The sequence below is a fragment of the Schistocerca piceifrons genome, chromosome 2 (assembly GCF_021461385.2).
Source record: "Schistocerca piceifrons isolate TAMUIC-IGC-003096 chromosome 2, iqSchPice1.1, whole genome shotgun sequence".
Classification (NCBI taxonomy): domain Eukaryota; kingdom Metazoa; phylum Arthropoda; class Insecta; order Orthoptera; family Acrididae; genus Schistocerca; species Schistocerca piceifrons.
In genome coordinates, this window is record NC_060139.1 from 646,701,307 (window position 1) to 646,719,490 (window position 18,184).

The window sequence follows — 18,184 nt, forward strand, 5'->3', positions numbered from 1 at the left end:
GTTTTCACCACGGAGGGCGCGCGCGCAGTAGAATCGAACGCTCTCAAGTAGCGCACGCGCAACGCCAAGTGAATCTACCAAGCATGTGCCGGTGCATTTTCGCCAGTATCACCTGAAGATGTCCAGAAGACTCTGCGCCGAAATATTGTGGCAGGTCTTCCGAAATTTTGTGGAAGGTGCATGGAATTGTTTAAAAGAAACATATCGTCTCTGGGACTGGGGGAAACAAGAGACCGGAGCGCAATATAGCTTTTTGAAGAAACTGAGATAATTGTGACTGTCATGTGAAGAAACACAAAGAATTAAAGACATTAGCTCCATTAGGCATTGGGAATGGGACATACTGAAAATTTGTACCGCACCAGGATTCGAACTCAGGTCTCCTGCTCACTAGGCAGATGCGCTGACTACTACGCCATCTGGACACAGATGTCACCACAGTCGCACAGACCACCCTAATACACCTACCCGTCATACCCAAATTCTGAACTTATACCACACACTACTGATATAGTGCCCCCACTCATTAGCTTCATTACTCGCGGCATCTCGCCGACTCCCATAAGATTTCGAACTTGCTGTGCATCTGCACTGAAGAGGGTATTGCTCGTCATCGCCTTAATTATGTATGTGGTGCTTATTCTTTCGGACCTGTCCGAAACAACAGACATCACGTCTATCAAATGAAGATGGGTTAGTGCCCACCACGTCCGCGGCATCCTATGACTCTACGTGCGTCCTAGATCTTGACAAAAGGCGATCACTTCAGAAAGCTCAGGTTTTATTGGGTGGGTACGAGTTTGGCTAACGAGGCTTTCCAAAGCTGGGGATAGGTGTGCACCGGTAGTCGTCTGTAACTGTAAGTTCAGTGCCAACTTCAACGACCACAGTTCGGCAAGGAAGTGGAACACTGTGTGTCAGGGGATCGATGTTTGAGCTGAAGGGCTCGGCCCTCGAGGATAGTACACACCTTGTCAGAAAACAACCTCAGGTTGTGCTGTGTGCCGATGGAGTGGGTAGCTGTTGAGGAGAAACGTGTCTTTAGTAAGTAGACTCCGGAGAAGCTGCCGCATCTCAGTTATGTATAAGGCTTCACCAAAATAGCTATGCTATACTTGCGCGCATCGTTCTTACCCTAGCCGCTCGTGAGATCGAAGTGGCTCATGATTTAATAAAGAAAAAATGTTCCAATGGATCAGATGGACCTGTTCATCAAAGAGAGCTCCACAGACTATCCCCCCAGAGTAATTAACAATCTATATAAGAAGCATGGATAGTAGAGTGGTACAGCTGCATAAAAATGTATTTTTAGCTATTAAAATGTGAGGACTGAAGTTTGAAAATATGTTTCCTTCCTATCGCTCTGGAATGTACAGGTGTTGGACTAGACTAAATAAACAACGCGAAAAATGCATGCTTGAACGTAAATAGAGATGCTAGCCATATCTGCAGGGAGCGCTGCAGTATTTGCCCACGAACGCCAACTTGTGCAACGCCCTCAGTAAGTTTCAAGTGTCAGTTTGGTCGGAACAGTGTTGTCTGTAGTTGTTAGTGAATTATGTTGGAGCCAAGTGAGCTCGAACGCGAGAAAATTGTTGGAGCTCCGTAACCGAGGTAGCCGACGTGACCGGTGTTTCAGCATGTACCATACCAAAGATTTACGAGTATATTGGATACAGAGAAAGCGGAGAAACATCAGACGCTAAGCCACAAGGCGGACGGAACAGTAAATTTATTGATAGTGACAGAAGGCAATTGAAGACGATCGTGACGAAAAATAAGAGGACGACAGCTGCAAAAGGCACTACAGAACTGTCGTACCTGTAAACATGAACACTAAACCACACGAAGCCTGGTGCTATAGGGCGAAATAGAATTCCAAAACTACTCATTAGTAATACAAATTCCCGCAATGATGATGAAGCTATAAAAACGTCAAATAACATTACTCCGCGGAAGCTCTGTAGAAGTATGTCAAGGCCGCGCGCAAAATCGCGATTTAGTGGCGGGAGGGGAGGGAAGTACTGAATTTCAGTTCCTATTTGAGCTAGGAACGTGGTGTAAAACGCTTTTGGTTTAGTCCAGACCAGCAGCCATTTGCATTGCCATTCGAGCATCTATTTTATTGCAGTTATGTTACAGTCTATTGAGCAAAGTCTGAAAGTCGAACCGGGGCTGACACCCATGGAAGTTGTGTGAATCGATTAATTCCTTTTCCAAAATATTTTAATGAGGATGAAATTAATGCTTAGCTAATGCTGGCATGTGTATGTGCACATTTCGGATTTTGTGTGGAAAAACGTGGAAAACAGGTTTTTAGAACGCGCCTCTTATATATTTTACACGCGTACGAATCGTTCAAATTTTGCTACGGAAGATAAATGGATAAACTCAAAATGATTTTTTTTTCATCCAATAATCTTTATCGATTGTCAAGATACTATAGTTGACAGACGAGCTAAATCTAGCACGTAAAATTCTGTCTTATGTGTACTGAATGGGCGGAAACGGTTTAAAGTGATTCACATAAATAAAAAATGCATTCTTATGATAAAATTGGAAACTCGATTTTAAAAATTTAGCTTCATTCAGTTTTATGAAAGGTTTATCCCTTGCCTCGATATAAGCAACATGGCTTCAAAGACAATAAAAAACATACACCGGATCTGTCGTCGTCCGAGTCAACGAAAATCTGCATCGGTTACTAAGCTATGGTGGTATAATGTCGAAATTATGGCATAGTAAAAGTTGAGAACCAGAATAAAAAATCCTCCTATCACGGAACAAAAAAAGGCAAATATGTCGAGGGCTGGGTTAGAAAAGTAAAGAATGGGTTGTCTGGCAAATTTTAAGATATTTGAATCAAAACATCTTGACATGTTCGCGCGTTTTTACGAGATAACCCTACTGTACGAGGACAGTGAGCTCTCTGAACTGTAAGGTGTTGACACACCTTCATCCGCTGATCCTGTGCCCAGAATCCAGAAGATTGTTTCGCCATAGTAAACTACATACTCGTATAATGTCATACGGCTGAAGACCATACATTTAATAGCCAAAAAAGGTTTTTGGTGATAAAATTTCTGGACGTGGATTTGTTCCTGGGTGGATGACATAATGTGTCACGTTACTATACTTGATACGTTGTATTTGTATTACTTGAACTGGTTACTAATATCAACAAGTAGTTACGATTTAAATGTCTTTGAACTGCCAGATAAGTCGTAAAGCTAGTTCCCTTCTTCTACAGCCTAAACTCTCTCCAGAATATACTCGCCATTTTTGTGCTATGATAGGAGAATTTTTCATTCTGGTACAATAAGAGAGGAATGGCATTTGATCGGATGAGTCATGTTTCGCGCTGTTTCCAACTTCTGACTGCGTTTACGTCCAGAGAGTGAAGCATTTCAGTGTTTCCTTCATGATTTGGGGAGCTGTACCGCGGTATTCCATGGATCCCGTTGTTATTCTGCAAGGTCGCGTTTCTGCTAAGGATTATGTGAACTTTTTGGCTGATCAGGTCCATCCCATGGTAGGATGTCCATTCCGTGCAGACGACAGGGCCCCTGTTCGCACAGTTCAGGACTGATTTTCTTAGCACGAGGATGAGTTGCCGCATCTGCCATGGCTACCACAGCGACATCTCAGTATTATCGATCCTTTGTGATGTGCTTCGGAGAGAAAGGTGCGTATGTGGGTTCGTAGATTTTCCCGGCGAATGAGATGGTTGAAGGTCCCTCGGGCATGCAGCTGGGTTGACTGGTCGTCGTAGAACGAATTTTCGACGGCGTAACGTGCCATCATCATCAGGTTACTCCTGCTGACTGACGTCCTAGGATGGCTGGTGGTGTGGTATATATGCCTGTCGCCTCTCCCCTCCTCTGACTCTGCGTATGGACCGAGGGATGTGCAGGCCGCAGTGGTGGGGGTAGCTTGCGCTGACGAGATGACTGATGGGCGTCAGTACGCATGCAGAAATTTTATTACTGGATTCCACGCTTGGCTGAGTTGAAATCCGTTGTCCTTGTTAATAAGGTTCTCGTGCAGCCGGATCTAGCGAAGCAGACAGCCTAAGTCGGTTCTAAATGAGACTTTGAAAGCTATACAGAAACTGTCTGCATCTGAATGTCGATACAGCGACCAGGATTGCGCAGATCACATTACGGTGGTAATCAATCCATCCCAAAGTCTTCACGAAATATTTGGAACCCTCTTACTACATGGTGATTTGGCGAGTGCATCTCTGCAGTCACGGTCAGGCGGATGGTTCAGTGTCCGACAAATTGCAGAGACCCTCGCATCTTTCCGTGTAACCTCTCTATTATGTCACATAAATGTTCGATTGGATTCACGTCGGACGATATGGGTGGCCAAAACTGTTCACTCCAATTGTCTAGAGTGTTCTTCAAACCAATCAAGAACAACTGTGATCCGGTGACATGGCGCATTGTCATTCCTTTAAAATTCCATCCTTGCCTCGAGACATGAAGTCCACAAATGGCTGAGAATGGTCTCCAAGTAGCTGAACATCCAGAGGGTTCAGTCCATTCAGTATAAATACAGACCACACCATTATGAAACAACCAGCAGCTTGCACAAGGCCTTGTTAACAAGTTGGGTGCATGGTTTCGTGAGATCCGCGGCAGACTCGAAGCCTATTATCAGCTCTTACTAACTGAAATCGGCACTAATTTGACCATACCACGGTTTTTCAATCGTCGAGTGTCCAACCGAGATGGTCACCACACCAGAGGAGGCGCCTCAGGCGATGTCGTGCTGTTAGCAAAGGCACCCGCGTCCGTCGTCTGCTGCCATAGCCCATTAACGCCGCCAAATTGCGCCGTTCTGTCATAATGAATCTTTTCGTCGTACGTCATACACTCATTTCTGTGGTTATTTCATGCAATGTTGCTTCTCTGTTCACACTGACAACTCTACGCAAACGTCGTTAAGTGAAGAACGTCGGCCACTGCGTTATCAGTGGTGAGAGGCAATGTCTGAAATTTTGTAATATAGGGACACCCGTAACACTGTGAATCTCGGAATATTAAATTCCCTAACGATTTCCGAAATCGAATGTCCCATCGGTCTAGCTACAGCTACCATTACACGTTCAAAGTCTGTTAATTCCAATAATCACTTGGGAAATCTCTGATGTGTTGGCAGAAGAGCCAACACTGTGTTGCTAGAGGAGGCCGAAATGCACGCGTTTGCTTACACGCAGACTGGCGTGAGCTCTGGAACAGGTCAGAGAAATAAGACTAGCAAAACAGGAGGTACTGGTAGAATACTTAACTTTAATCCATAATTGTAGAACATCGCTCTTGATGATACATCAATAGAATCTCAATATCAAATGCTATGGCGCCTTGCTAGGTCGTAGCAAATGACGTAGCTGAAGGCTATGCTAACTGTCGTCTCGGCAAATGAGAGCGTATTTGTCAGTGAACCATTGCTATGAACGTCGGCTGTACAACTGGGGCGAGTGCTAGTAAGTTTCTCTAGACCTGCCGTGTGGTGGCGCTCGGTCTGCAATCACTGACAGTGGCGACACGCGGGTCCGGCGTATACTAATGGACCGCGGCCGATTTAAAGGCTACCACCTAGCAAATGTGGTGTCTGGCGGTGACGCCACAATCTCTTCGCATGAATCACCCGAGTGCAAGTGAGAGCTCCGCCAATTCACTGCGCTTTGTACCCCGTGTACGCCGTACTTTCGCCATCTGTACAGTTGCGTATCACTATCCCATGACTTTCATCACTTCATTGTAGTTGTACACCAGTGGACCTTTTTACTAAGTATGCGCCCCATGTTCCTTTTATTTACGTTCAAGGTCAACTGCCAGAGCCTGCACCACTCATCACCACACTGCTGGTCATGTGCGAAGGGATACTGTGTTCTGGCGTTGCTACTTTCCTATAGACAATCGCGTTTTCAGCATACAGTCTTAATTAGATTTCAGGACTTTTTATTTTAGGTCATTTATATACAATGCAAACATTAACGGTGGTATCACACTTCCTGGGGTACTCCAGAGATTGCCTTCAGATCTGTCTACACTCCTGGAAATGGAAAAAAGAACACATTGACACCGGTGTGTCAGACCCACCATACTTGCTCCGGACACTGCGAGAGGGCTGTACAAGCAATGATCACACGCACGGCACAGCGGACACACCACTAACCGCGGTGTTGGCCGTCGAATGGCGCTAGCTGCGCAGCATTTGTGCACCGCCACCGTCAGTGTCAGTCAGTTTGCCGTGGCATACGGAGCCCCATCGCAGTCTTTAACACTGGTAGCATGCCGCGACAGCGTGGACGTGAACCGTATGTGCAGTTGACGGACTTTGAGCGAGGGCGTATAGTGGGCATGCGGGAGGCCGGGTGGACGTACCGCCGAATTGCTCAACACGTGGGGCGTGAGGTCTCCACAGTACATCGATGTTGTCGCCAGTGTTCGGCGGAAGGTGCACGTGCCCGTCGACCAGGGACCGGACCGCAGCGACGCACGGATGCACGCCAAGACCGTAGGATCCTACGCAGTGCCGTAGGGGACCGCACCGCCACTTCCCAGCAAATTAGGGACACTGTTGCTCCTGGGGTATCGGCGAGGACCATTCGCAACCGTCTCCATGAAGCTGGGCTACGGTTCCGCACACCGTTAGGCAGTCTTCCGCTCACGCCCCAACATCGTGCAGCCCGCCTCCAGTGGTGTCGCGACAGGCGTGAATGGAGGGACGAATGAAGACGTGTCGTCTTCAGCGATGAGAGTCGCTTCTGCCTTGGTGCCAATGATGGTCGTATGCGTGTTTGGCGCCGTGCAGGTGAGCGCCACAATCAGGACTGCATACGACCGAGGCACACAGGGCCAACACCCGGCATCATGGTGTGGGGAGCGATCTCCTACACTGGCCGTACACCACTGGTGATCGTCGAGGGGACACTGAATAGTGCACGGTACATCCAAACCGTCATCGAACCCATCGTTCTACCATTCCTAGACCGGCAAGGGAACTTGCTGTTCCAACAGGACAATGCACGTCCGCATGTATCCCGTGCCACCCAACGTGCTCTAGAAGGTATAAGTCAACTACCCTGGCCAGCAAGATCTCCGGATCTGTCCCCCATTGAGCATGTTTGGGACTGGATGAAGCGTCGTCTCACGCGGTCTGCACGTCCAGCACGAACGCTGGTCCAACTGAGGCGCCAGGTGGAAATGGCATGGCAAGCCGTTCCACAGGACTACATCCAGCATCTCTACGATCGTCTCCATGGGAGAATAGCAGCCTGCATTTCTGCGAAAGGTGGATATACACTGTACTATTGCCGACATTGTGCATGCTCTGTTGCCTGTGTCTATGTGCCTGTGGTTCTGTCAGTGTGATCATGTGATGTATCTGACCCCAGGAATGTGTCAATAAAGTTTCCCCTCCTGGGACAATGAATTCACGGTGTTCTTATTTCAATTTCCAGGAGTGTATTTTGTTCCGTTAAGAGTGACGTGCTGACTTGTATTTGCAAAGAAACATTGAATTCACCGCTTTCATGAAGAACAGTGTCCTCTAAGTAGTATTTGGTTCACGTGTCTACAATTTCAAACCTAACAGTCATTAGTTACATATATTATTTTTATGCTGTCATTTATTCACACATAGGGTATGCAGTTAACGCCAAAATTATACAAAAAAGACAACTTACTTTGAATAATTTAATAATTTTCATATAACAATGTTTCCATATTATATCGATTCACACCTTATATACACATTTTTTCCAAGTGAAATAACATTGCATGCAAATTAAAAGTTTGCTTGACCGGTTTTCTCTTGCGTAACTGCATTTTTTCAGTATTTTGAAAAAAGATTTTGCATTATTCAAAAAATTTCCATTAACGATTTCTTATATACTTGAAAGCAACATATTCTAACAAATTAATCTAAAATAACTTTACAATTGCTGTTTTCTTACGTATTAGGACATATTACTACTAGTTGCCACCCGTAAAGCAAAACAATCATAATTTACATAATCAAGAACATTACTGTGAAAAATTATGTCAATAGAGGTCAAAACATGAATCTAAATGAGTATTCGCAGTTCTAATGTCATTTTTATTAAAGTTACTTGAATGAAAATGTGTAAATACTTTGTCAACCACAAACTTTACCAAATTAGAGTATAAAATGTAGTAGCATGTGAAACATTAATTATTAGTGAACTCATTCAAAACAGCTCACATAGTTTGTAATTCTTGGACCATGTTGGCGTTTGGAAGAATGGGGAGCGAGATGTATTGATGTATGACCCATTGTACGCTACATAATTGTGAACTGACCAAGGCTGATGGCGTACAGTCGTTCTATCACGCACGAAGTCGTAACATTAAGTAAAATTGTTACTGAAACAAAAACAGAAAATGTTGTTTATACGACTGAATGCTGAACATACGAAGATGCCCTCGAATTTTTTGTAAAAGATGTTAAAGTTTTTTTAGATAAAAGAGACGTCAATAACATTCTCCAACTCTATTCTTTATGTCTACATATTAATTTCTGAACATAGTCAACCTTGCAACGAATACATTTCTTCCGAGATACCAGTTCATTGATACCGCCACCGTAGCATGTTTTACTCCTTTGACGAAGTAATAACCTCATCACTGCTTGCACCATTTCATGGCTATCAAAGTGAAGTCCTCGAAGGTGTTCTTTAGGTTTTGGATACAGATGAAAAGCGGATGGGGCCAATTCGGGACTGTATGGAGCGTGGCCGGTGTCAGTGACCCAAGGCAAATCTCGCAGTGCTCATGTGCCGCCCGACATTATCATCCTGAAGCAGAGGGTGCCTCGTGTGTGGACGGATTTTCAGAATTCGAAACTTGATTACAGCACCGCTGTTTCTCACATACCGACTTAGTTACGCTAGACACCGCCATATATACGCTACAATTCGGAGTCCTTTAGTGGCAGCGGGTTGCAAATATATAGAAGTAAAGAATAAAGATGTAGATTGTTATAATGTTTGTTTTACACTCTAAGACAAAACAAGACGACTGACCACGAAGATATTAGCCGGGGGCGGAAATCGGCAGCTGTGTTGTACATACACATACATTACTGGCAATTAACATTGCTATACCACGAAGATGACGTGCTACAGATGCGAAATTTAACCGACAGGAAGAAGATGCTGTGATATGCAAATGATTAGCTTTTCAGAGCATTCACACAAGGTTGGCGCCGGTGGCGACAACTACAACGTACTGACATGAGGAAAGTTTCCAACCGATATCTCATACACAAACAGCAGTTGACCGGCGTTACCTGGTGAGACGTTATTGTAAGGCCTCGTGTATGGAGGAGAAATGCGTACCATCACGTTTCCGACTTTGATAAAAGTCGGACTGTACCCTATCGCGATTGCGGTTTATTGTATCGCGACATTGCTCGCGTTTGTCAAGATCCAATGACAGAGTATGGAATCGGTGGGTTCAGAAGGGTAATACGGAACGCCGTGCTGTATTCCAACGGCCTCGTATCACTAGCAGTCGAGATGACAGGCATCTTATCCGCATGGCTGTAACGGATCGTGCAGCCAAGTCTCGATCCCTGATGCGGTCGTTTGCAAGACAACAACCATCTGCACGAACAATTCGACGACGTTTGCAGCAGCATGGACTATCAGCTAGGAGACCATGGCTGCGGTTACCCTTGACGATGCATCACAGACAGGAGCGCCTGCGATGGTGTACTCAACGACGAACCTGGGTGCACGAATGGCAAGACGTCATTTTTTCGGATGAATCCAGGTTCTGTTTACAGCATCATGATGGTCGCATCCGTGTTTGGCGACATTGCGGTGAACGCACATTGGAAGCGTGTATTCGTCATCGCCATACTGGCGTATCACCCGGCGTGATGGTATGGGACATAATTTTCGGATGTCCTCGTGAGGGATATTGTGCCAGATTTTGTCCAATTGGCACGTTAAATCGACAAAATCCCGATACGGTAGGAGAGTCCTGTCCATAACGTTGTAAACGTTCTCAATTGGGGAAAGATCCGGCTTCCTTGCTGGCCATGGAAGGGTTTGGCAAGCCTGGAGACGAGCCGTATAATCTCTCAATGTGTGGGAAGGGGCATCATTTTGCTGAAATACAAGCACAGGATGATTTGCCACGAAAGACAACAAAACTGGGCATAGAATATCGTCGACGTAGTGCTGTGCTGTAAGGGTGACTCGGATGGCAATTAAAGGGGTCCTTGTAGTAAGGGAAATGGCACCCCAGACCATCACTCCTGCTTGTGGGGCCGTATGGTGGGCGACAATCAGGTTGGATATCCTACCACTGCCCAGGGCGACTCCAGACAAGACTTCGCTTGTCATCGGAACTCAGTTCGAAGCGGGACTCATCATTGAAGACAATCCTACTCAGGGCTATGAGATCCCAAGCTGGATACGTGTTGGGAGATGCCCCGGGATTGTGGTGAGATGCCAACATGACTGTTGCCCGCCATACGGCCCCAGAACCAGAATTTATGGTCTGAGGTGACATTTCTTTCAATAGAAAAACACCGTTGGTTGTCATCCGTGGCATCCTTGTAGCACAGTAGTACGTCGACAATATTCTACGCCCAGTTTTTTTCGTTTCAAGGCAAGCCATCTTGGCCTTACATTTCGGTCACCTGCACACGGCGAGAGTTTCTAATGCTTGCCAAACTCCACTCTGGCCAGCAAGGTCACCGGCTCTCTCCCCAGTTGGGAATGTTTGGAGCATTCTGGGCAGGGCTCTCCAACATCTCGGGTTTTGATAATCTTACGCGTCAGTCGGAACGAATTTGGTACCTTATCGCTCAGGATAAGGGCCAGCTCAATTTGTGAAGCTTGAATAAATCATTCACTTTTTCTGAAATTGTAATCATTTGTTTGTCTGTACATGTACATGACGTCTACCGATTTCCGAACAGTCGGACAATTCCTTCTTGGTGCGTCCGTTTCTTTCTTACAGCTTATTTAAAAAGCTTATTTAAAAATCTTTAAGTGTTTTCACATAAAATTCGGAGGCATTATTTTTCAGCACCCCCTCGTATGTGAGATGACGTTGGAGACTGAAGACCCTTGGTAATGTTTAGGAAACAATCATCCGTTAGACAATGACAGAAGAAAGTATTTAAGACGAACGTAGACACACTGTCCGGTAAAAAAAGTGAAGCGTCCAGAAGAGGAGGCAGAAACGAAATGACACTTCACGGGTGTATATGACATTTGTGATGAAAAAATCGACTAAAAGTTATACTGATCTTGGCAGTATGAGAGCACTTATCAGTACGACGTTGCACACCCTCTGAACTGTGTGCATGCACCGATTTGGTGGAAAGAGCGTCATAAAGATGTATTTGTGCTCAGAATCACAGTTCTATGAAAGAACGCTGCACTGAACATCAGTGTTGCAGTAGCCATTTGGAACCAAGAGACTGTGCTATTTCCGGACAACGTATTTCCACTGCACATGCATTGGAGTATAATGGAACTATGATTCTGACCGCAGCTACATTTTTTTAGGACTCCATTATTAAGGGATTGGTGGAAATACGCCTGGCGAAAAATACGATGAACTGTGATAGCGGCTACCAGTTGGACAGTGCGTGGAACCACATGATTTCCACGATTTCTTCTTATCGAAGACGACAGGAGTGTGCCAACGGCCCCAGCGAGCGGTAACACACAGGAGACAGGAGAGTTCCACGGTTCCATCAGCGAGGGTGCTGCCGCCGTAAAGTCTGGTCCGCTTGCCAACTTGATTCTGACGCATGCGTGAAATACTCTCAGAGCGCTATATAGGGCAGAACAGGGCAGTCTTCGTCCTCCCCCCTCATCTGTCCGGGTCCTCCCCAGCCCCTTCCCCATAGCCATATGCCTTCGTACTCGATAGTGCAGTGTTTTCCATAAATGTTCTGTGTCATGCGTCCCCTTTTTTAAAGTGCTGCGAACAGAAACCAGACTGTCACCATTTTTTTAATTGTGTCTGTCTATTTCCTAAGTGTTTTAATCAGCATCACTGACCCCTTCGTTTTTTATGTTTTCTTGACAACTTTTTCACCATGTACTAGTTTTAAACAGTCACCGTTTATCGCCTCTTTTTGCTGTTATATCTCCTCATTCTGTTATTTAACTTTATCTGTAGGCTGCAGAGTGGCGTATTAAGCTTCTGCCCCCCTCTTGAGAGGGGGGGGGGGGGGCGGGATCGAAATACAATAAAGAAAAAAAAGTCTACGTCAGTGTTCGATGACTCATCTGAAGATGACCGGCAGGTGCTCAGTCGATATATCGTGCCATGAATTAACCGACGATCGGCTGCAAGACCGAAATTTTTTTGAGTATTTAATTCGCCTGGAAATTTCTAAAATTCTCATTGACCTACGTTCCAGTGGCGTGTACACGTACGAAGTTACATTGACATCATACTTTGGCTTATGAGTGATTAACATTTTTCCTCGGGTACCGTAATTTGAGGAGTATTTTATTGTCTGCATCCAACTGATCAGTTCTACCCGTTCGGGTAGCTGAGAGCCCTAATGCGCTGCTTCCTGCACTCGAGTAGGCGCGCCGGCCCCGGATCGAATCCGCCAGGCGGATTAACGACGAGAGCTGGTATGCCGGACAGCCTGGATGTAGTTTTTAGGCGGTTTTCCACATCCCGCTAGGTGAATACCTGGCTGGTCGCCACGTTCCACCTCAGTTACACTACTCACAGACATCTGAAATTGTTCACACTATTTCTCGGCTTACACTAGACGCAGACAGCTGGGTTACCCTACTTACGTCCTGGTAGGTTCGGGGTGACGGCAGCAAGGGCATCCGGCAACCCTCTGCATCCAACACTGACAAACCCGTAATAACAAGGCCAACCCCATGTCGAAGTGGGATGAGGTCCAAAGAAAGAAAGAGAAATCCAACTGGTCAGTTCTGCAAGCAACTGCCAATCGTGCAAAGGACAATGCTGATGTCTCAGTTACACAATCTGACAATGCATTTGGAGGCTGCCGAAAATCGAAATTAACCTTCAAAATTTATTAGCCTTCATATTTGTTGTGAAGCTTATATCATTGCAGTATGTAAGCGACCTGTAAGAATCTTTCAGTTGATTATATGGAGCTGTACTACTGTGCTGAACTTTCAATAGCTTGGACTGCGACTGGATTTACAGCAACTGTGACTGAATAAATAAAAACAGAAATTTACATTTCCGATCATACATTCGTCCCTCAAAATTCTCTGTTTAAGGCCCTGTATTAATTGTGTAAATTTGAACTGAAACGTTTGAGATACTCCGTAGATCGATTGTGTCATGTGTGTGTGTGAAGACGCCATTATGTATCTAATCATTAATTTTGCGGAGCTGTGCAGGTGTCGGACAAAGGTTACATTTGTTGAACAGCAATATTTAAAAAAACAGGGAAATTATTCCACGAGGTGGCCTTGATAATGGAAGTCTATTGCAAGCCAAAGGAAACATCTAGTGCAGGTGAAACTAGATAATTTTAAGTTGACAATAAGCTTAATTTCAGAGTGTTTGCCGTGCAGAGTAGCCGTGCGGTCTGAGGCGTCATGTCACAGTTCGTGCGGCTCTCCCCCTCCAGAGGTTCGAGTCCTCCCTCGGGCATGGATGTGGGTGTTCTCTTTAGCGTAAGTTAGTTTAAGTTTGATTAAGTAGTATGTAAGCTTAGGGACTGATGACCTCAGCAGTTTGGTCCCATAAAACTTACCACAAATTTCAATTTCAGGGTGTTAAAAGCCACGTGCCGCACGTAACTATGCCACAGTGTTGTGGCGTCATGTGGCAATAAACTGAAGAACAGACTGACAGACTGTGAGCCAGTTAGTCTCACAGAGAGAGCAGCGGGGAGCATGCGCTTACCCCAATCCTGATATTCGCCACCACTGCGAGGCCCCTGCAGAGCGCCCAGACCACCACCACCAGCAGCTTCAAAGACCCCATCGAGCAGACGTAATGCCGCGTGAACACTGGCAGCCAGTTTACATATGGCGTCTTATCTGGCGCTATGACGCACGGCATACGGTTACCTCTTCCATTTCTGTGCACCTAGATATCTGTTGCCCTTCATAGTGACACAATCGACCATTATGCTAAACTACTAACAAGGCCAACAAGTAAAATGCATGCATTTAACGCAAATAAGCCTTCAGCTGCACTACAGAGCATTAAGGTTTGAGAAAGACATATTATGCACTTTGACAATTTTACCATTTTATGGCCAACATAACAATGTACTCATGATATTCTCTGACATTTAAAGCATTTTCTGACCAGCAAAATAAACTGTAGTCAAGATGCTACGCGGTTCAGCCACGTTAATTTCAGCATGCACCTATGTTTCACGTCAGTGTGGAACAACCATACATAGACGGCAGGACGCAGCGCTAGCAGTGGAGGGTATATGAAGCATAGGGGCGGGGGGGGGGGGGGGGGGGAGGGAGGACGCGGAAAACAGTTCAGTCGTCGTCGTAATGCGGAAATGGAGCGATTTATCTTACGTCCACAAGGGCACGCACATTGCTTTCTGGCAAAGGGATGACGCATTTCCGAAACGGCTTAGTTTGTAACTGTTCGCGTGCCGCCATGATTAAAATATGCCATGCATGGCAAAATGGTGCTTTCCAAAGTCGGCGCCAAGGCAACTGTGGCGCTCCATGCGCCACAGACGACATGGGAAAACGAGGGCATGAAGAAGTGTACGGGCTAATAGATATGTTACTGAAACTTCCTGGCAGATTAAAAATGTGTGCAGGACCGAGACTCGAACTCGCGATCCCACAGCCTGGGGGATGCTTCCAGAATGAGATTTTCACTCTGCAGCGAGTTCGGGTCTCGGTCCGGCACACAGTTTTAATCTGCCAGGAAGTTTCATATCAGCACACACTCCGCTGCAGAGTGAAAATCTCTTTCTAGATATGCAACTGTTGATGAACCATGAGACTACCAAGATTGTCTTCTCAACGACCATTCAGCTAACGTAGCCCCGTAACAAGCGCCTGTTTCATGCAATCATGATGACTGCTGTTCACCAGCGACGAAGGCTGGAATTTGCACGCCTGTACCGCACGCCTGACGTCCACTGATTAGCGAAAAGTGTCCTTTTCAGACGAATCACGTTCTATGCTCCGTCTGACAGATGGTCGTTTGCTTCTACGGTGTGAAGCATCTGATAGCGAACTTCCAGGAACTATCGTTGGAAGTGTCCTGCCGGAGGAGCGAGTTTTATGGTCTGGAGACTCTTTCCGTGGCATTACCTAGATGATTTCTTCATTCCGGAAGGCACAATGGGGCAACACAAATGGTCTTCTATCATTGGGGATCATGTCCACCTCCACATGCAATTTGTTTCTCGTCAGCACGATGGCATCTAACAGCAGCGCACGTGCGTGATTCGAAGAGCACTAGGATTTACTGTACTCCTCTGGCGACCAAACTCCGCGGATTTAAACCCAGCCGAGTATCTGTATAACCACCCAGATAGGTCTGAGAATCCTAGAGCAGTTGACCACGGCACTTGAGTGGCCATAGCTCGTCATCCCTGTCGGTACCTTACAGAACGTAACTCACTCTCTTCGTGCACGTTCTCGAGTGGTCCACGTAGCATAAGGTTATTAACCATACTTTTGCCTGGTGGTGTCCTTAATGTTCCATTATCATTTTTGTCTTTTAATGAGAAAACGTTAAATATTATTTATAACCGCAGATGTCATTTATGTGGCTCAAACACTCATTATGACTGCGATAGACAGACTATCTCTGACTCGCGATATAAAAGCACTGTGGATAGAATGTGGAACATTACGTCTACAATGGACATACTTACTTCTGATTGAGAAATGCGGAGAGTAGAATCGCAGTGGAATTGTAATTAGCGACATTGTTGTAAACTGCCATCCTGAACACCGAATGTAATTTCGTGAACTGTGACAACATTTCATCTCATACAAAGGGATGATGTATACTAGAAAGTGGCTAGGAAAATCGTTTATGGAAAATTACAATTTCATTTATGGAAAATGCACGTTCAATTCTCTGGTTATTTTAACATCTACCATGTTTGTGGCTCGGAATGCTTTTTGGTGTTTCGTAACTCGTAGGGAACTTTACATTCTGGGAAATCATTAGAGCCTGGACCACGGTCGTTTATGCTCTATTTTCAGGGATTAAATTCTGGACTTAATAGAAACTAATACATAACTTGGACACTGATTCCCATGCTGCAGAGTGATTGCGTCATAGCACCCACGACGACTTCCCCACGGCGTACGATTGTGCCTCTGAATATTTTAAGCATTTTCAGATTCGACGAACTCCAGGATTCTGCAGAGGCACAGAGATTTTATTCCAGTTAGAGTAATTAATTTCATACCCCGAAGAGGGAGAGATATTTGTGTAAGAATATTGGGGAAGCGACTTCACTCGCCCAAAAGTTTCCATTTAAGTGACTACACATTATTCAGTCATAATAATTTAATTTCAAATTTCAGATGGGGAGAGACGTTAAACTGGCGATCGTTTAGGCCACAACTCTGTGTATAACACTTGCGTGTATCTGTTTGGTTCCACAACGGAGCGAGTACTGCTGCAGTGACATTGGGTGCAGGCTATGCAGGTCTGTTACATGCGAATTTCATACCGCAAACTCGATGGAAATCTACATATAAAGGCAGGACCTCTAACCAGTTATCTTTCTGCATATACTATGGCACCAACTTTGCTCTCGCAGTGAGTAGAAGTAGCAACGACTCTGTTGCTGTTATAAGTTTCTATGAAAAGAATGATTTCCCATTTTCGCTATCATTTTGTAGACAAACTTCTGTAACGGTAGTTTGTGAAGCGCTACAAGATTTCAGTTACTTGTGAAACATTGACTCCTTTTATTCTGTGCGTCAATCAGAAAAATGGAGTTTATGAAACTGTTGGCAGCATTTCATGGTCTTAACTCGCTAGCAGTTTATAGTGAAAGCGGGACAAGAACGCGAAATGCCGTCAGCTAACGTAACGGACGCTGCAGAGTATAGAGGACCCCACAGCTGCGGTGAAGGATCTAGTTAGATCCTCAACGCATGTGATTGACTCCCTCACCGCAGTTATGCAAAAGCTTAGATTGCTATCTGATAGTGTGTCTCATATTGCGCAAGTGCAGTCAACCAAGGACAAGCGCAAAAAGATACGATGATTCAAGTCGATCATATGGCACAACCGCAGTCAACCATGGCACAAGAGTAAAAGGATATGAAAATTCAAGTCGATCAAATGACACAGTCACCGTCGGCCACGTCACAAGCGTAGTCTGCAATCCAGCCACAGGCTGACTTAATTCCGCCGATCGTGCAAAATCGAAACGAAATACAAGAGACGATAGCTGATCTTACCAGAATGCAAGAGGCCTTGTCGAATGAGTGACAACAGTTGCAACAGCCTCAGGAAAAATTCCCGATAGGCACCGAAAAGATGGGTGATACTGTCAATGAAATTATAAATCGACAGAATCAGCTAGAAGAAACGGTTGCTAGCCCAAAAAAACAGTGCAAGATATTTCCTCAGGACAGATAGCTAAAGTCAAAGAAAATTTTGAGGTACATAAGCGTTAGTTTTCGGAGGAAATCGATAACTGGGCAAAGGCAAAGGAACAGCAGCTCAGTCGGGCGATAACAGATGGTGTAAAATCTGCTGTCTCATCCTTAACCCCACACGAATTACTAGAACAGAGTTTCTTTCAGAAAGGATTAGAAGAGGTTAAGACTCAGCTAGGTTCTGACTTTGTGAAATGGAAGGAGCAAGTCGAGGAATCTATGTAGATGACGAAAGGAAAGCTAGAAGAGTTTTGGGGGGCGATGAATAGTGATAGCAAGGTACATCAAGCTGAACGACAAGAAATTTCGGGCGACGCATCCAGTTACGGACATCCAAACGTAATTCGCCATACTATAGTCCTCCATACAGTCCACAAGAAGCTGCTGCGGGTCCGTACGTGTATTCTATGCCTAATATCGAAGAGAAAATGATCAAATGTTGGCAATTTCGGGTATTTAATCCCGATAAGAGGACCGTAAATCCCGTAGCGTTCGTGCAAAGCTTCAGGGGAGCTTTCCCAAGGAATTGGACTGATGCACTGTTTGTAA

The 18,184-nt window shown here is 45.3% G+C and overlaps 1 protein-coding gene across 1 annotated transcript in view; it reads right to left on the reverse strand.

Annotated features, from left to right (window-relative positions):
- Nucleotides 1-14,093, reverse strand: part of LOC124776322 — a 145,165-nt gene extending 131,072 nt beyond the window's left edge. Inside the window, exon 1 of the mRNA XM_047251260.1 lies at nucleotides 13,920-14,093. Coding sequence (XP_047107216.1) covers nucleotides 13,920-14,078 — 159 coding nt within the window. The 5' untranslated portion in view covers nucleotides 14,079-14,093. The remainder of the gene's footprint in view (nucleotides 1-13,919) is intronic.
- Nucleotides 14,094-18,184: the final 4,091 nt, after the last annotated feature.